Raw genomic sequence first — 18150 nt, 5'->3', positions numbered from 1 at the left:
TTAGAAAGCCGCCCCCCGGGCTGCCTGTGGAGAATGGATGGGAGGGCGCGAGAGGCAGGCCAGGACAGGGCTCTGGGCTGGACCCTGGCGTGGTGGTGTATGGAACAGAGAGAAAGTGGGAGGCTCAGAAGGCCCTGCCAGCTGTGGGGCGCATGGGCAAGGGCACAGGAAACTCCCAGAGGAGGCTGCCCGGGGCTCAGGTTTGGGGAGTGGAGCCGTGGCTGAGGGGCTCCATTGCGGAGGGAGGTTTCTGGGCCTTTCCTGTCTGTCCTGTGGGCAGCCCCCAGCTGGGGCCATTTCCCCAGGGAGTCTGGGCAGGTGTCCCAGGCCCTCTCCTGACCGGTCCTCCCCATCCACCTCCGCCGCCCGCAGATGACAGCCTGGGCTTACTGGAGCTGGACCAGCGGACCCACTTCCCCCAGTTCTCCTACTCGGCCAGCATCCGCGAGTGAGCAGTCCGCCCACGCAGAGGACGCACGCACGCACGCAGCCATCACCGCCGGGTGGTTTTTCCCCCTAACTTTTTACTTTGCCTTTTTGGTTTGTGTCCCCACCCCCACCCCCACCTCCTCACCCCCTTTCCAGTTCTTCTTCAGGCCCCTCCCAGACGCACCCCAGCAGCCCCTGCAGCCCCTGCAGCCCCTGCCTCCAGCCTCACCTTTGTGCCCAGACTCGCTTTTGGGATACTCCACCTCTCGCCCAGGCCTGGGCTGTTGGAGAGATTCAGGTTTTAATCTACACAAGCCCCAGAGAGGGGTGAAGCCTGACGCCCGGGGCCTGCCTGAGTTTCTGGCCCGGGTGTCGTGCTAGTGGCTGCCTCCGCGCTGCTGCTTCCGGACGAAGGCTGCCTTATGGTGGGACGCGACACCCGGCAGACAGTGGTGCTGCCTTCCAGGCCCCGTGGCCTAGGCTAGGAGTGGCCAGGCACGGGGCGGTCCAACCCCCCACCTGCTGTCCCCCCATGGGGGCAGAAAAGCAATAATGTCCAGGGACAGGCAGGGGCCCTTGGGAGCTGCAGGGTTGGGGGTTAGGGCTGCTCCCTGGTGAATGGAGCCAGGTCCCAGGATCTGCGCCATGGGGAACCGGGAGGGGCTGGGCTGGGCGCCGCCTCCTGGTCCTGTCTCCTCTCCACCAAGCTGCCCTCACCCTATGGATTGAGGCAGGAGGAACATTTGGGGGCAAACCTGCCTGCCTCCCAGCCCCGTGCCTTACTAGGGCTTCCTTCCAGCTGGCCTTACCTCCTGCTGGACCCCAGGCCTGGCCTAACCCCATTGGGGGCTGTGGGTTGGGCTCACCCCCTTCTCGGCGGGGGTGGAGGGGCACCAGCCTCGGCTGTTACAATCTTACACCGGACAGTATTGGGCCGCATGGACTTGGTCAGGGAGGGGTGGGGGTGGGCATCTCCGGTAGCTATTGGGGTGGGGGGCCTCTGAGAAGGGAGACTCCTAGGCCCCCTCATCCCTCCCTCTCCCCAGGGCCCCATGTTCTGCAGCCTTAAGGTTGAACGTGAACGCACGTCCATGTCAGTGCTGTGGGACTCCTGTGCGTGCCTCGGACTGCGTGTGTCGGCGGGATGCAGGCACACGTGGGTGTGTGTGCATGTGTGTTGTGTGTGAGGGCAGCGTGTCCTCCAGTGTGCGTGGTGTGTGGGCTTGGGCCCCATCCCTGGCCCGAGCATTTCATCCTGTGGGGGAGGGGTGCTGACCTAGTGGGAGGAGCCCCGCCTTGATCCATGAGCTGCCCTGCCCACGCCTCCCCTCCCTACAGCAACACCTCTGGGTGTTTGGAGTTCAGCTTTTGTGGGTTTGCTCTCCCTACCCCATCTCCTGTACGATGCAGTTCATGGCAGGGTGGGGAGGGTGGGGTTGGTTCGGGTGGGTGAGGGTCTTTTTCCTCTGTGTGCGATGTCGTTATCTGACAGTTCTCCTCCGTCCCTACTGGCCTTTCTCCTCGTGTTCATATTTGTACGGTACAAGCAATAAAGACACTCATTTCAGACCAGGGCCCAGCCTGCACTCACGCCGGCCCAGCCACTCTGGGCCTTGCCTTGGTGATGGAGTCGGACCCCTGGGCCCCAGCTCCTCCTGTAGTAGTCGCTCCCTTCAGCAAGCAGGGCGCTGAGCAGGGGCGTTGAGGTGAGAAGGAGCTCAGGGCCAGGGCAGCTGGGGTGTGTGCGGGAGCTCAGGCTGGAGAGGGTGGGTGCAGCTGGTGCTGTGGGGCTGAGGGGTGTGGGGAGGCTCCGCGCTTGTGGGGGTGTGGTGGACAGAGACCACTCCAGGCCCTCAGTGCTGTTTAAGCTAAGAGAGGTGGGGCGGAGGGACAGGGCTGGAAGATCTGGGTAGTCCAGAATGAGGAGGGTGCCTGTGCTGTCACTGAGTGAGAGGCGGTGGTTCATTCCGCAGGGCTGCCGAGCCTTAGAGGGGGGCATTCCTGTCCTGCCCCACCTCCCCATTTATGCTGCCACCCGGAAGCCTCGAGGCCCCCAAATTCCAGTACAGACCCAGTGGTGTGTTCATGGTGGCATGGCTGCTGTCTCCTGGGAGCTCCTGAGCGTTTGGTTGGAACCCCGTTCAGCTTGGGGTCAGCCCTCCGCTAGGCGCTGCCCTTTAGCCTGGCTGTGTCTGGGCCCCTGCACTTCCCATGCTTGAGTCACGTGGCCACATGGCCGGGCACTGGCCGGATGGCACGCCTCCCCCAGCCAGGGACCAGGGACCAGAGCTTTGGCCTGCCCTACTGAGCCCTGCTGTGCAGAGGGCCTGGCACAGATGAATTTGAGATTTTGCCACAAGGTGTTAGCACTTCACACCCGTTGAGTCTTTGAGATTTTAAGTGAATATAAGCAGAAAAAGATCCAATTTACAGAAATCAGAGTTAGCTACAGCTAAGACTCGTGTTCGGTTGGGGTTTTTTAGTTTGTCTTTCTAAAGTCCTGTGTACCTTAATTTAATTACAAAAGTCTACTCTGGTGGTCATAAGCAGGCAGGCCTTATAAAGAGAGGCCTTTTACTCTTCCTTCTCGTCCCAGCCCCGAATTGACCCACGTTGCTGCTGCTCACACCACGGTGACGCAAGTCTCGTGTGGGCACAGGCCTGGCTACCTCATCTTGTTAGTGGCTCTCTCCTCTTCCACAGGATGGGGGCCCACAGCTGCAGCAACCGGCCCCATAGTTGAGCACATGTGGTTATCCTATAGAGCTTTTCCCAAGGAGGGTGTTTGAACTTAGAGTCTTAATAAAATCTTATCAAATAAATTTTGAGTAGAATAATCGTCTTTTGCAATGTACATTTTAAAAATTTCACAAGTTCTTTTTTGTATATAAAGAACAGTAGACTGGGCACAATGGTTCACGCCTGTAATCCCAGCACTTTCAGAGGCCGAGGCGGGCGGCTCTCTTGAGCCCAGGGGTTTGAGACCAGCCTGGGCAACATGGGGAGACCCTCATCTCTACAAAAAATACAAAAATTAGCTGGGCATGGTGGTGCATGCCTGTCATCCCAGCTGACTTGGAAGGCTGAGGTGGGAAGATCACTTGAGCCCAGGAGTTTGAGGCTGCAGTGAGCTGTGATTGCGACACTGCACTGCAGCCTGGGACAGTGAGACCGTGTCTCTAGAAAAAAAAAAAAAAAACATGATACATGCCATTAAAAAAGACAGCAAAGCAGGAGTATAAGAAAGTAAATTCACCCAAGGTCTCAGGACCTTGAGTACTCACTTTGGTGCTGATTACCTCTGTGCAAATGGACACAGCATAATAAATTGGTAGTTTCCTGCTCTTTTTGCATCATCTTTTCCAGTTAATGTGAAGCCTCTGGGGGCTGGCCTGTGTGCATTGATGACTGTGTTGAGTCAGGGGTAGCAGTGAGATTCCCTTTTAGCTGCTGCATTTGGGGAACTCAGACTTTCCAGCTGCTTCCTCAGGGTAGACTCCTCAACCGGTTCAGCCGCCCTGTTAAAAGGAATTGACTTGGTTTCATTTGGTGCTACCAGCAGTCCTGTAATAAACTTTAGCTATCTGTCCGTACTGTGCTTGTGCTTTTGTTTGTCGTCTACATCCCACGATTTTAACGTCCAATACCTTCCCAAAAAAGTGTAGCCATTCACATAAATAAATTTTGAAATAATTGGAGACTTGCAGAAAACTTTGAAAAATAATACTGTACTAAGATTATTCCAGGCCTGGGGCAGGAAATGTACAAGATGAGCCTGGGGCGTCTTGCAGTGCCTGAAAGTAAGCACAGATGTGCCTAAGTCACAGGGACACAGGAGCCAGCAGAAAGCTCCCAGTGGTCAAAGCTGAGAAGAATTTGAACAACAAAATAAATAGCATAATATTGGGTTTTCACCCAAAATGTGAAATAAGTCTACTGCTAAGTGACAAAATGGTGTGAATACACAAATCTACACAAAATCATAAGTAATTTCTGTAGACAGCCTTCAAGGAGGGCTATGTAACCCCCACTTCTTAGGTGTGGGCTGCAGTAGCTCCTCCAAAGAGTGCAGTGTGGAGAGGGGGGAAAAGTAACTTTTCAGTGAAGATCTGACAAACATCACCCAGCCGATCGAGGTCAACATTGCCGATGAATCCCCTTCACGGTGTCCCTTTAATGTGATGTAATAGAAGGGCACTTTCCCTCTGATCCTCCTCCCGCAGACACACACCACCTCCCTGAGAGGAAGCAGACATCAGATCTCAGTTGAGGGATTTGTCTGTCAAGGTGGTTAATCAGAAAAGTCTGAGAAAGTGACACATCCAAGATAAACCGAAGGAGTCATGGTGACTAAATGTGTCCTGAAATAGAACGTAGGGAAAAAGGAAGGCTGAATAAAGCATGGACTTAGTAGATGGATATTGGTCTAACGGATTGTGACAAATGGGGCACACTAATACGAGATGTTCATCGGGGAAACTGGGTGTGGGGTAGGTGGGAACTGTCTATTCAAAAATAAAAGTTATGTAAAAGGGTTACAAAATATACCCTTCACCAGGTTCTTCATAGCATTTTACTTAAAACGGACAAAAATGGGATCGGAATTTTCCATTTAGCCCTCCACCTCCTGCTCCACGTCTGTATACCTTTTCCAGAGAACATTCTGCTACATAACTGCTCTCCAGTTGTCAAGGTCAGGAAGCTAACATTGAAACCGCTGTTCTTTACAGATTTTATAATGTCCGCTAGTGGTCACACTTAATGTCCTTGTATGTTAAAAATTCCTAGCTAATGACCAGGCTCACACGTTGCATCCAGTTGGCAGGTGTGAAACCCACAGGGCAGTTATTTTGCAGTTATTTTCCCTCAACCAGGGTTGGTTGCCTCACGTTTTTGTTTTCTGTTTTTTTTTTTTTTTTTTTTTTTTTTTGAGACAAGAGTTTCGCTCTGTCACCCAGGCTGGAGTGCCATGGTGTGATCTCAGCTCTCTGCAACCTCGGCCTCCAGAGTTCAAGCGATTCTCCTACCTCAGCCTCCTGAGTAGCTGAGGTGACAGGCACCCACCACCACACCCAGCTAATTTTTGTATGTTTAGTAGAGACAGGGTTTCACCATGTTGGCCAGGCTGGTTTCGAACTGACCTCCAGTGATCCGCCCACCTCAGCTTCCCAAAGTGCTGGGATTACAGGCTGAGCCACTGCGCCTGGCCTAAAGGTTTATTGTTTGTTAAGCTACTTACCTCTCACCATTTGCCCACAAGGAAATTCCTTGTGGACAAGACAGAGTTCAAAGTCATCCCTGTGCTTCTGTGAGACAAACCCATATCTGATGGCTTCCTCTGCCCTATTGTTTGAGCAAGACTAGGCATGGATGACTGTACCTGTAAATCGTGCATTCAGTAAATGGCTAATCAAACTCAAAGCAGCCGTTCGTCTCTTGTCTATGACCTGGAAGCCCCCTCCCCTGCTTCAAGTTGTCTCGCCTTTCCGGACCGAACCAGTGTACAGCTTATACATATTAATGACGTCTCATGTCTCCATAAAAATGATAAAACCAAGCGGTGCCCTGAACACCTCCTGAAGCTATGTCATGGGCACGTCCTTAACTTTGGCAAAATAAACTTTCTAAATTGATTGAGACCTATCTCAGATACCTTTTGGTTTACATAGTTAATAAGCATCTTGTGTAGAGGCATTTTGTAGATATCCTGATTCCTATCAGATGTTCACCCACTAGTTTAAACATCTATTGATGTTTCTTGCATGAAACGATGCTGTGGTGGTTGACAAATAGAATTTTCCATCCTTCTATATTTATTAGTTCGGCCAGGCATGGCTCACACCTGTAATCCTAGCACTTTGGGAAGCCAAGGCGGGAGGATCACTTGAGCCCAGGAGTTCAAAACCAGCCTAGGCAACAAAGTGATACCCCAGTCTCTACAAAAAATTTTAAAATTAGGCAAGCATGGTGGCACACGCCTGTAGTCCCAGCTACTTGAGAGGCTGAGATGGGAGGCTCACTTGAGCCTAGGAGGTTTAGGCTGCAGTGAGTCATGTTCACACCACTGCACTCCAGCCTGCGTGACAGAGTGAGACCCTGTCTGAAAACAAAACACATCTATTAGTTCACATTCTAAGGATTAGAAGAGCTTTTCTTTCCCACTGTCTGAGTTATATCAGAATAAACATGTATTTTAATTTTATTCAGTGGTTTGTGATCTGTGACTATCATCTTGATGCTCACATTTTCTAGATTTAGCTAGTGACTTCTGCATCTATGTGACTTGCCCTGCCATTGGGACACTTTCTGCCACACAAAAGTATTCCAGATATTGTACCTTCTCTTGTATGACCCTGGGATCAGCCATTTCTCCAAGTAGACCTGGTTCCTTTTAGTGGAGAATGGGATGCGGCGGCCAGGGCCTGGATGGTACCGGTGCTTCTTACTATTGGGGTGTCATTGCTCTTAAACCCTCCCAGTGGACTAAGCTAGGAAATACATGTGTGCATACCCAACACTTATTTCTATATATGTGTTCACACAATTTTATCTCCAATTCCATTGTGACACCGACACCACAAGGGTCATTCTAACCTCTGATCTATGTTTGTACATCCATCCTCTGACGGTACAAACCCTGATTCTACATTTTGAAATCATCCCAACTTTATGGTCGAGGAAAGTGAGGCTCAGAGGGGCTGCTTCTGGGCAGCAGGATGAGGCTCTGTCTCCAGCTGCCCGACCTCAGAGGGCTTCGAGAGGACAGAGCCAGCCTGCGGGGCACTCGCCTTTGTGCACCTGCCCAGGCGAGGCGGGCTCAGTGCGCACGCGCCCAGGCGCATTTAAAGCACCCGCCGCGCCTCTCTTCCCCTAGCTGCAAGGGTCGGTGCTTGGCCTCGCCCGCAACACCCTCCTGGAGGATGCTGGTGAGAGGCAGGGACCAGGGGCCCGGCTCCCGGCTCAGGCCTCTCTTTAGGCGCTGAGTCCCCAGGCCCTCTCCTTTGCAGAGTCCCGCTGACTCCCTCGATGCAGAGCCTTCGAGCGACCCAGTCCCCGACGGCTTCCCCTCGGGCCCCAGTGTCTCCCCAAGACGCCTGGAGAGGCCGCCGGGGCTGGAGGAGGCGCTGAGCGCGCTGGGGCTGCAGGGAGAACACGAGTACGCCGGGGACATCTTCGCCGAAGCCATGGTGAGCCGACCCGCCGCCTGCCCTGGTGAGGCCGACGCCAGCCCCCCCACCCAGCACCCACTCAACACCACCTCTGAACTCCCATCGCTCCAGCCTCTCTCCGCCCCATCACTGGCGGCCGGCGTTCCTTCTCTGCAACGTCCAGGCTGTTGTTTTGTTTTCACAGAGCACCGTTTCTACCGCTGGGAAAGCCCTTTCCCACCGTCCCCGGGCTCTTTACAGCCCCTCCTGGGGTGTTTGTGGTCCCCGTACTTATCCTCCACATTTATTCAACAAATATTTAATGGTTTAGTAGCAAATGTTTTAAGCGCTGGAGATGCTGCAGTGCTGGCCTCGTTCTGGGGAGATGAGCAAACACATAGGACAGTTAGGGAAAGGCCATCCACACCAAAGCGTTGCCCTTGCCAGCCTTCAGACATCCCTATGAGAGGGGTGCTGCGGCAGGAAGACTGAAGGGAGGAGTTTATTTAACGTCTTGCCAGCGACTCTCCTGGGCCAGGATCTCTGTTAGGACCTGAGAGACACCTGTGTTCTGGGCGGAAGTCCCTGCCCTCGTGGGACTGGCAGCCTAGCGGCCAAATAGACAAAGCACACAGGGAGACATCTTCAGAGTGAAAACGCTGAGACAAAGAGATAGTGATCAGGTGGGAGGAGTATAGATAAAGTCATGGAGATGTTAGTTGAATGACGGAAAGGCCGTGCAAGGAGTTGGGGAAGGACCCTCTCTGTAGAAGAAACAGGAAGTGCAAAGGAGCTGGGGTAGGAATGGGCTTGGTATAGTCTAGGAGCCAAGAAGGTGGCTGTGGCTGATGTGTGGGTTGTCGGGGGAGAGAGGGAAGAGGTGATGTTGAAGCAGAGCCTGAAAGAAATTAGAGTTTTCTCCAAGGGTACTGGGAGCTATGGAAGGGTTTTATAAGCTGGGGAGTTCCTTGGTCAGATCTTTCTTTGGGAAGACCCTTTTGGGTGCTCTGAGGCAGAGAGGTTGAGGATTGGTGGTCAAGAGTTGAAGTCTGAGGCTGGGCGCAGTGGCTCATACCAGTAATCCCAGCACTTTGGGAGGCCAAGGTGGGCAGATCACCTGAGGTCAGGAGTTCAAGACCAGTTTGGTCAACATGGTGAAACCCCGTCTCTACAAAAATTAGCCGGGCGTGGTGCTGCATGCCTGTAATGCCAGCTACTCCGGAGGCTGAGGCGAGAGAATCACTTGAACCCAGGAGGCAGATGTTGCAGTAAGCTGAGATCGAGCCATTGCACTCCAGCCTGGGCAACAGAGTGAGACTCCGTCAAAAAAAAAAAAAAAGTGAAGTTCTGGGAACCTAGGGGGAGACACCCAGGAGACTATGTGGCTCTGGGGGCTACAGACTGGAGAGGTGGGTATGGAGGCATCTGAAACAAAGCCCAGAGTTCTAGGTGAGGACATGTAAGAGGAGCTCATTTGGAGGCCAGTTTGGGTGTGGCACACCTGAGATGTCCAACTGACTGGAGGAGGCTGCTACACCCAGGGCTGGAGCTCAGGAGAAAGGCAGAGGCACAGGTGTGGAGAGTGAGGCATCCCTGCCCTAATCCCAGGTGTGCCGCATGCTGCCCCGGAGAGCCCTGCCCCGCGCTGTGACCCCGGAGATGCGCGCCCTGGTGGTAGACTGGCTGGTCCAGGTGCACGTAGGTATCTGGAAGGGTGTGGGGGGCTGAGTTTGCGTCGCCTCCTGGGACCCCGTGGTCACCTGTGCCCCTCCTCAGGAGTACCTGGGTTTGGCTGGTGACACACTTTACCTGGCGGTGCACCTGCTTGATTCCTACCTGAGTGCTGGCCGCGTGCGCCTACATCGCCTGCAGCTGCTGGGCGTGGCCTGCCTGTTTGTGGCGTGCAAAATGGAAGAGTGCGTGCTTCCCGAGGTACTTCCGGGGTGGGGTTTGGGAGGGTGGATGGAGTCCTTTGGGGAGTCACTGATTCAGTGCCTACTGTGTGCCAAGCACCGTGCTGTGTCTGGGATTCACATGTATGAGGGAGGGGCTGTCAATGTGTCCCTTAAACAGAAGAGGAGACCGAGGCCCAGAGAGAGGAAGACACTTGCCTCACAGCAAACAGTTGGAACTTCGACTCTGTCTAGAATAGTCTGTCTTAAGGCTGGGGGTGATGGCTCACGCCTGTAATCTCAGCACTTTGGGAGGTTGAGACGGGCAGATCACTTGAGGTCGGGAGTTTGAGACCAGCCTGACCAACATGGTGAAACCCTGTCTCTACTATAAATACAAAAATTAGCCCGGCGTGGTGGTGCACGCCTGTAGTCTCAGCTACTCAGGAGGCTGAGGTAGGACAATTGCTTAAATCCAGGAGGCGGAGGTTGCAGTGAGGTGAGATCGCGCCACTGCACTCCAAAACAAAACAACCCGAAAGGTATATCACTTTGGGAAACCAAGATGACCTCGTCTCTAATTTAGAAAAGTAAATAAAAATAATATAAACTAGGCCATCTTGAATAGTTACTGTCAACATGCATGAATTTAGTGCCTTATCAGAACTGCCTGGTGAAGCAGGGAGTAGTATCTGTTTTACGGCGGGCGGGGGGGTGGTGGGAATGAGGCAGAGAGCTGAAGTGAATGTCCTGTGTGTCACAGTGAGCAGATGGTGGGGTTTGAACTCGAACCCAGGTCTTGAACCCAGGACTCTCAAGCCCGTGCTCTCTACGACTTCCAGACACAAGTCAATGGCCCCATTTTACACACCAGGAAACTGAGGTCCGGAACCTGGGGCCTTTTCAGGGCAGGGAGTAAAGAGCCGGGATCCAAGACTCCTTCACCTCCCCGCGCATTCCCCATCTGCAGCCCGCCTTCCTCTGCCTCCTGAGCGCCGACTCCTTCTCGCGGGCGGAGCTGCTGCGAGCCGAGCGCCGCATCCTGAGCCGCCTGGATTTCCGGCTGCACCACCCGGGTCCGCTGCTGTGCCTCGGGCTGCTGGCCGCGCTGGCAGGGAGCAGCCCCCAGGTGAATCCTCGTGGATACGGGGGTGGGGGCGTGGCCGACGCGAGGTGGGGCGTGGCCTGACAGTCGCCCCGCCTCACTTGCAGGTGATGCTACTTGCCACCTACTTCCTGGAGCTGTCTTTGCTGGAGGCCGAGGCGGCGGGATGGGAGCCAGGTCGTCGCGCGGCTGCGGCTCTGAGCCTGGCGCACCGCTTGCTAGACGGCGCGGGCTCCAGGCTCCAGCTGGAACTTTACAGGTGTAGTCTTGGCGTATGGGATCACAGCAGCTTCAGGGACTTCCCTTCCTGGTCATTTTTACCGTCTCAGAGAACGAGAGACCATTATTGGGGAGGAGGTGGCACCTAGACTTGATTTTTCTGTGTGGGGGAGAGAATGGAGTGGGAGGACCCCATTAGTCCAGATCTGGGGGCTCTTAACCTTGCTCCAGGGTGGAAGATAGTCTCCCAGGCCCAGAAGATGCTCCTGTTGCCTTCTAGGGCTGAGAACGAAGGGTCTCTCAGGCCTCGAGTCCTCCATCTCTGTATCTGGTGATGGATGGGGGTCCCTTTAGCTGCTAGGGCCGCTAACCATGCTACCAGGTGGCAGGGCGAACCACGGTTTCCCCCAGGATAGGATGGCTGCCCATCCTCAGCTCCCCTCTTTGCTTCCTTGCGTGTTCCGACTCCGCACTAGCCGCGCCCTGTAGGAAGAACTGGGTGTCCACCTCTCCCCGGTGCTCACCTAGTCACTCCAGTTGAGGATGGGACGCGTGCCGGATCTCAAGAGAGCCCCTGACCCGTCCTTGGGGACCCACATCGACGCTGCTTCTCACGAGTCTCCAGTTCCAAGGATGGGTCATCTCCAACCCCTTGTCCTACCTTAGTTTCTCCATCTCCCTGCTGCAGCCCCGAGGAACTGGGCCCCCTCGAGCCGTGCATGGCCCGCGCTGCGCTCCGAGGTCCCGCGCCGGGCCGCGCCGCAGTCTTCCTCAAGTACGCGCGGCCCCAGCGCCAGGGCACCAGCCTCGCCGCCGCCTGCCTGCTCCGCTGCCTCCAGCCTGAGCCCCCCTGAGCGCTGAGACTCAGTCACAAAAACAACAACAAAAAAAACCCCAAAACCCTCCCAGTGTGTGTCCGTCTCTCATCTCAATAAAAGAATGTATTTTATTTTGAGCGCTCTCTGCCCTCATTGGGCGAATTCCAGTCCCTTCTAGCTTTTGATTGGTCGCTTTCCAGGCCTCGCATCCCTCTGATTGGATGTTCTCACCACTTCCTTTAATGGTTGCTGGGATATAAAATGCAAATTCTGAGCTCCACCACCAGGGGGCAATGGCGGGCTTCCCCAAGGGCCATTCAGCAGGATAAAACTGGGATCCCTTAAGGACTGGCAAGAAATCACGAAGGATGGGGACTGCGAGGAGCTGAGAATGCCCGCCCCGGTCAGAAGAAATGCTATCTCGATGTTGCCAGCTTTTCAGATCTTATTCAAGTAAATCTGAAATTCTGCAATTCTAAATCTGCTTTTAGATGTCAACTAATTCAGTATTTCCTTTTTTTTTTGAGACGGAGTTTCGTTCTTGTTGCCCAGGCTGCTGGAGTGCAATGGCGCGGTCTCAGCTCACTGCAAACTCTGCCTCCCGGGTTCAAATGATTCTCCTGCCTCAGCCTCCCAAATAGCTGGGATTACAGGCGCCTGCCACCATGCTCAGCTAATTTTTCTATTTGTAATAGAGATGAGTGTCACCATGTTGGTCAGGCTGGTCTCGAACTTCTAACCTTAGGTGATCCTCCCGCCTCGGCCTCCCAAAGTGCTGGGATTACAGAAGTGAGCCACCGCACCCGGCCTAATTCAATATTTCTTAGTGGTAGTACAAGCCCAATGCATCACATATACTGGGCTATGAAGATAGGGTCTCCCAGGCCTGGAAGATGCTCTGTGAAGGTCATCAGTTTGTAGTAGTAAGTCCTGGATAGTGAGAGTTTGATCAATGGGGTCTGATATGCTTAACCTGGGAAATGCCCAGGTGTCAACGGGGATAATTATGGTACCAACCTCCCGACACTGTGGTGAGGATGTGAGTTAAAATATACGTAAAGGGGCCAGGTGCGGTGGCTCAAGCCTGTAATTCCAGCACTTTAGGAGGCCGAGGCTGGCGGATCACGAGGTCAGGAGTTTGAGACCGGCCTGGTCAACATAGTGAAACCCTGTCTCTACTAAAAATACAATAAATTAGTCGGCGTTGTGGGAGGCACCTGTAATCTGAGCTACTCAGGAGGTTGAGGCAAGAGAATTGCTTGAACTCGGGAGGTGGAGGTTGCCGTGAGCTGAGGTCACGTCATTGCACTCCAGCCCCAGAGACAGTGCAAGACTCCGTCTCAAAAAAAAAAAAAAAAAAAAAAAGTACAGCTTTGTGATGATGTCTGACACCTAGGAGGTGTTGTAAAAGTGTTAACATTGTATCCCAGCAGGACTGTGATTTTAGGTATGGTTGTCCTCTGCTACTGTGCCCAGGTACCTAGGCATTTACTTGGTCAGAAAACATGGTTATGAATCAACGGATTTTTTTTTTTTTTAAGACAGGGTCTCACTCTTTCATCATTCAGGTTGGAATGCTGTGGTGTGATCTCAGCTCACCGAAACTTCCACCTCTTGGGTTCAAGCAATCCTCCCACCTCAGCCTTCCAAGTAGCTGGGACCACTGGTGCATGCCACCATACCTGGCTAATTTTTGTATTTTTGGTAGAGACACGGTTTTGCCATGTTGCCCAGGCTGGTCTCGAACTCCTTAGTTCAGGTGATCCACCTGCCCCAGCCTCCCAAAGTCCTGGGATTACTGGTGTGAGCCACTGCGCCCAGCCAGATCTCCGTGTTTTTAATTACAAAACAGACACACCCGAAGTGGGGAAAGGTGTGTGCACTGCTCAAGAACTCAAACTCAGGAGTTTTATACTCCTAACTGAGCCTGGGTTTGGAGATGCAGAGAGGAAAATGTTTGCACCCCTGAGGTGTTCAAGGCTGGACCTCAGGGATAAGGGAGAAACTCAGCAAAATCGTTTTACAGCAAAGTACAATAAGAGATAGAGGCAGATGCTGTGGTTGAGATGGAAGGTGCTGAGTTCCGGTTTCTGTCTGTCACATGTGACTTGCCATGGGACCTCCAGCTGGAGGATGTGCTGTGGGGGTGGAGGTGGGGAGAGTGGAGACTCTTGGGGCTGAGACCCAAGCTAGAGTCTCAGGGGAGGGGGAAGGAGTAGTAATGCATAATGCCTTTCACTCACACACTCATTCATTCAACAACTATATATGGATGCTGACTCAGAGCCAGGCCCTCATGATCACATGACTCAGAGTCTAATGGATGATAAGAACACCAGTTGTTGCCGGGCGCGGTGGCTCAAGCCTGTAATCCCAGCACTTTGGGAGGCTGAGACGGGTGGATCACGAGGTCAGGAGATCGAGACCATCCTGGCTAACATGGTGAAACCCCGTCTCTACTAAAAAATACAAAAAACTAGCCGGGCGAGGTGGCGGGCGCCTGTAGTCCCAGCTACTCGGGAGGCTGAGGCAGGAGAATGGCGTGAACCCGGGAGGCGGAGCTTGCAGTGAGCTGAGATCCGGCCATTGCACTCCAGTCTGGGCGACAGAGCGAGACTCCGTCTCAAAAAAAAAAAAAAAAAAAAAAAAAAGAACACCAGTTGTTAATTGCCCATTAATGTATGAAGCCCTGTGCTAAGTGCCTTACCTGAATAAGATAATTCCGTTCCTGCAACCGCTCTGAGGTTAACTTGCCTTTTATCCTCATGTCACACAGAGGAAGTCCAAGGAGGACGATAGAGGAACTTGGCCCAGGTCCCACAACTAAGGAGTCAGCTAAGGAGGACTGAAGGGCAATTCACCCTCGGTTTTTTTCTTGAAAGCTTCCTGCATGCTTCCTTTCCTGGGGACTTGTTCGCCTTCTCACTAGTTTTCCCCCATAGACAGGTGAGCTGGGTGAGGGCAAGAAGGAGATGTCTCTTGTTTATAGAGTGATTCCCTCCTCCAGGAGGACTTTATCACCACTTCAGCCCAGGGCAGGTACCTCCCACATCCCAGTCCCGACCCCCTGCCTGTGCCTCTTCCACCTCGGCCCTGACCCCTCTGCCTGTGCTTCCCAGGCTAGCCTGCTCAGGGCTGTCACTGTCTGGTCTGTCTTCCCACTGAACTGGGGGCCCAGTGAGGGTAGGGTCTGAAGCTCACGCAGTCTCTGCTATGTCCCAGCATCATCCAGCACAGAGCTGGGCACAGAAAGGACGTCAGTGAATATTTGTTTCATAAATTAACAGATGAATCCCAAAGGTGGTATTATTTTTAATGTATCTTTCTTTTCTTTTTCCTTTCCTTTCCTTTCCTTTCCTTTTTTGAGACAGCATCTCCCTCTGTCACCCAGGCTGGAGTGCAGTGGCACAATCTCGGCTCACTGCAATCTCTGCCTCCCAGGTTCAAGCGATTCTCCTGCCTCAGTCTCCCGAGTAGCTGGGACTACAGGTGCACGCCACCACACCAGGATAATTTTTGTGTATATATACAAAAATTTTGTAAATATTGTATATTAGTAGAGACAGGGTTTTGCCATATTGGCCAGGCTGGTCTCAAACTCCTGACCTCAAGCGATCCGCCCGCCTGGGCCTCCTAAAGTGCTGGGATTACAGGCGTGAGCCACCTCGCCTGGCCCTAAAGGTGATATTATTGTCCCTTGTTACTGATGAGGGTACAGAGTTCCAGGCGGTTTAAGCGAGTTGTCTAAGTCATACCACTAGTGAGAAAATAAGCTGGGATTTGAATTTGGGAAGCTTGGGTCCAAATCCTGTGTTCTCATTGGATATGCCAAATGGCCAGTGGGCTGAAAGCCAGCTTTCTGTGAGGCTGATGTCTTCCTGCTCTTCCTCCTAGGCTCTTCCTTTCCTTCTAGAAATCTTCGGGAGCTTTGGGCACCAGGGAGAAGAGCAGGCAGGAGGGTGGGGAGGGTAAGGGGAATGGGAACAATTTGGGGGGCGGGCTGGAGAACTAGGACTTGGCTAATCTGAGAGTGAGCATGGGGGAAGTCTCGAGGGGTTTCCCTAGACCCATAGGGGGCAGCCGGAGTCGGCTGCCGGAGGTGAGGGGGCGGAGAAAGGGTGGGGACCAGCCCCGCGGGGGGCGATGCGGTAGCTGCAGCGGCGGCGGCAGGAGTTTCCCACAATGCAGCGCGGCGCGCTGTCCCCGGTGCTGATGCTCAGCGCTGCCCCGGAGCCTCCGCCGCGCCCGCCTCCCGCCATCTCCCCGCCGGGCCCCGGCCCGGGCTCGGGCTCCCGCCATGGCTCGGCTCGTCCCGGTCCTACCCCAGAGCCGTCGGGGAGCCTGGGCGCGGCGCTCGACAGCAGCCTGCGGGCCGCCGTGGCGTTCAAGGCAGAGGGCCAGCGCTGCTACCGAGAGAAGAAGTTCCGGGAGGCCATCGGCAAGTACCACCGAGCGCTGCTTCAGCTGAAGGCGGCGCAGGGGGCCCGCCCTGGCGGCCTGCCCGCCCCCGCCCCCGGGCCCACCAGCAGCCCCGGGCCGGCGCGTCTCAGCGAGGAGCAGCGGCGCCTGGTGGAGAGCACGGAGGTGGAGTGTTACGACTCCCTCACGGGTACGCCGTCGGAGGGTGGGGGATGGGGCACAAGGGGAGGGGGCAATGGGGAGAGCTTGGAGACTTGTGGCGGCAGGGGCCCTGGGGCTGAAGAGTCCAGGGCTGTGGGCTTCTGGGGGAGACTTCAGAGCTTGATCAAGGAAAGGGATTAGGGGTAGGGGATAACAGGGTTCTGTGGCTAGAGGGAGCTGGGATGCAGGAAATGGTCTTTGGGTCGGGTCTTCAGGGCCCCGCTTCCCCTGAGTCATTCTTTCTACCCCCTGGCCGCACGTGGACCTAAGGTGAGGAAGTCTTCCCTGAGCCAGCCGCTCGAGGTCCCGGCCCTCGCCCCGGTGCGGGCCCTTAGTGCTCTTGCCCACCGACAGCTCCGGGTGGATCGCCCAGCGGCGCCAGTCCGTGTTTTGGCGCCACCTAGCGGCGGCGCAGTTGCGTCTGTTTTGATAGGCGAGCGGATTGGCGCCCCCGGTTGCCGGAGCAATCCCTTAGGCCGGGTTCTCTGCAGCCTGGAGCCCCGGCTCCTCGAGGTCAGGTGGGTTTTGGGGGTGCCAGCAGGCTCTGAGAGTGCCGGCCCCGCCGCCCCCGCAGCTTGCCTGCTGCAGTCGGAGCTGGTAAACTACGAGCGCGTGCGCGAGTACTGTCTCAAGGTGCTGGAGAAGCAGCAGGGCAACTTTAAGGCCACCTACCGCGCCGGCATTGCCTTCTACCACCTGGGCGACTACGCACGCGCGCTGCGCTACCTGCAGGAGGCCCGCAGCCGGGAGCCCACAGGTGAGTGGCGGGGTCGGGTAGAGGTGAGGGCTGGGCCCAGGACGGGGAAAGGGGCTGGAGCGGAGGGAAAGAGCAGGAAGATCAGGGCAGAACAGCAGAGCCCTCCTCCCGCGGAGCTGCCTCTAGGGAGAGCTGTGCCACCCACCTACTCCCTACACGCCCACTCATCCATTCATCCACCCCGCCCTTCACCCGCCATTCAAACATCCATCCACCTATCGCTCCTCTGACATCTCCCCAGTCGTTTCTCATCTGCCGTCATTGCCACACCTGATATCTCCTATTCACCTGCTCAGCCACTTCCCTATCCACCCATTGTCATCTCAATTACCCCCTCCTACGGCCGCCTACTGCACACACTCATTCCTCCACTCACCCATTCACACACACCTATTCATTCACTGCCTCCACCATCCACTCATCCACTCGGGTGGGCGATGCCAGGAAATTGGTGTGTGTGTGTGTGCGTGCATGTGTGCACTTACACACGAGTGCAGGAGGGCAGACACAACACTCGGTTTTGTATTAAGAGCCAACAAGGAAGGAAGAGAGATTACAACAGGTGCAGAGTTGTGGGAGCAGAGACGAGATTAGTTTTCCCGTTAAGTGGCTGGGAGAGAACAGACTTCTTGCAGATGTCACTGGAGGATGAGAAGTGTGACAGGAGCCTCTGAGAAGAGGCATTCCTGGCAGAGGGTGCCGCAAATACAGGCACATAAAAGTGTGCGATGCCTCCGCTTTGCTGGCTGTGGCTGGGGCTTTGAGGAAGGGCTCTGGCTCTACTGGCTGTGTGAGAGAGCTGCTGGAGACTTCGGAGAATGGGGTGTGAGCCAGGGTGGTGTGGAAGTCACCTGCTGCCCCAGGACACCCAGATGATGCCCTGCCCACCTCCCCTGCAGACACCAATGTGCTCCGTTACATCCAGCTGACTCAGCTGAAGATGAACCGTTGCAGCCTCCAGCGGGAAGACAGTGGGGCTGGGGCCCAGACTCGGGATGTAATTGGCTGAGGCCAACCCAGGGGGACCTCTCTACCCCTCACCCTCCCACCTCACCATGTAACTTCCCCGACTCATGTGTTCGTTGGTAAAACACTTGTCACTGGTGATCACAACTTCTTTGTGTGGTGTTCTTGGGGGGACCAGGAAGGGCCTCATCCCTTG

At 54.7% G+C, this 18150-nt stretch overlaps 3 protein-coding genes across 53 annotated transcripts in view; all 3 read left to right on the top strand.

Annotated features, from left to right (window-relative positions):
- The window catches only part of AKT2 (AKT serine/threonine kinase 2), a 50853-nt gene extending 48855 nt beyond the window's left edge, over positions 1-1998 (top strand). For 49 of the 50 annotated variants that reach the window (XM_077976108.1, XM_077976109.1, XM_028838367.2 and 46 more), the window contains one exon: positions 373-1998. In XM_077976108.1, coding sequence (XP_077832234.1) covers positions 373-452 — 80 coding nt within the window. In that variant the 3' untranslated portion in view covers positions 453-1998. 50 annotated transcript variants of the gene reach the window in all.
- Positions 1999-7043: 5045 nt separating this feature from the next.
- CCNP (cyclin P) lies at positions 7044-11740 on the top strand. Of its 2 annotated transcripts, XM_077982880.1 has the most exons (7): positions 7056-7355; positions 7437-7616; positions 9186-9275; positions 9354-9509; positions 10440-10598; positions 10682-10833; positions 11460-11740. In XM_077982880.1, the coding sequence occupies exons 1-7, from the start codon at positions 7146-7148 to the stop codon at positions 11635-11637; spliced, it is 1125 nt and encodes a 374-aa protein (XP_077839006.1). In that variant the 5' UTR covers positions 7056-7145; the 3' UTR covers positions 11638-11740. The 2 variants fall into 2 exon arrangements, with proteins under 2 accessions (XP_077839007.1, XP_077839006.1); XM_077982881.1 differs by lacking the exon at positions 9186-9275 and having other exon boundaries at positions 7044-7355.
- Positions 11741-15790: 4050 nt separating this feature from the next.
- TTC9B (tetratricopeptide repeat domain 9B) lies at positions 15791-18101 on the top strand. Its single transcript, XM_015123971.3, has 3 exons — positions 15791-16220; positions 16806-16988; positions 17888-18101. Exons 1-3 carry the CDS (start codon positions 15794-15796, stop codon positions 17995-17997), a joined length of 720 nt encoding a protein of 239 aa, XP_014979457.2. The 5' UTR covers positions 15791-15793; the 3' UTR covers positions 17998-18101.
- Positions 18102-18150: the final 49 nt, after the last annotated feature.

This window comes from Macaca mulatta, chromosome 19 (assembly GCF_049350105.2).
Source record: "Macaca mulatta isolate MMU2019108-1 chromosome 19, T2T-MMU8v2.0, whole genome shotgun sequence".
Taxonomy (NCBI): Eukaryota; Metazoa; Chordata; class Mammalia; order Primates; family Cercopithecidae; genus Macaca; species Macaca mulatta.
Note: the sequence above shows the minus strand (reverse complement) of the source record. Positions and strands in the feature narration are given on the sequence as shown.

What these genes read in the sequence shown, in the direction of transcription:
- CCNP (XM_077982880.1), top strand. Translation starts at nt 7,146, where the DNA reads ATGAGGCTCTGTCTCCAGCTGCCCGACCTCAGAGGGCTTCGAGAGGAC. An exon ending in ACATCTTCGCCGAAGCCATG is followed by an intron (nt 7,617 to 9,185) that starts GTGAGCCGACCC and finishes CCCTAATCCCAG; the next exon opens with GTGTGCCGCATGCTGCCCCG. An exon ending in ACTGGCTGGTCCAGGTGCAC is followed by an intron (nt 9,276 to 9,353) that starts GTAGGTATCTGG and finishes GCCCCTCCTCAG; the next exon opens with GAGTACCTGGGTTTGGCTGG.
- TTC9B (XM_015123971.3), top strand. Translation starts at nt 15,794, where the DNA reads ATGCAGCGCGGCGCGCTGTCCCCGGTGCTGATGCTCAGCGCTGCCCCG. An exon ending in GTGTTACGACTCCCTCACGG is followed by an intron (nt 16,221 to 16,805) that starts GTACGCCGTCGG and finishes CCGCCCCCGCAG; the next exon opens with CTTGCCTGCTGCAGTCGGAG. An exon ending in CCGCAGCCGGGAGCCCACAG is followed by an intron (nt 16,989 to 17,887) that starts GTGAGTGGCGGG and finishes CCTCCCCTGCAG; the next exon opens with ACACCAATGTGCTCCGTTAC.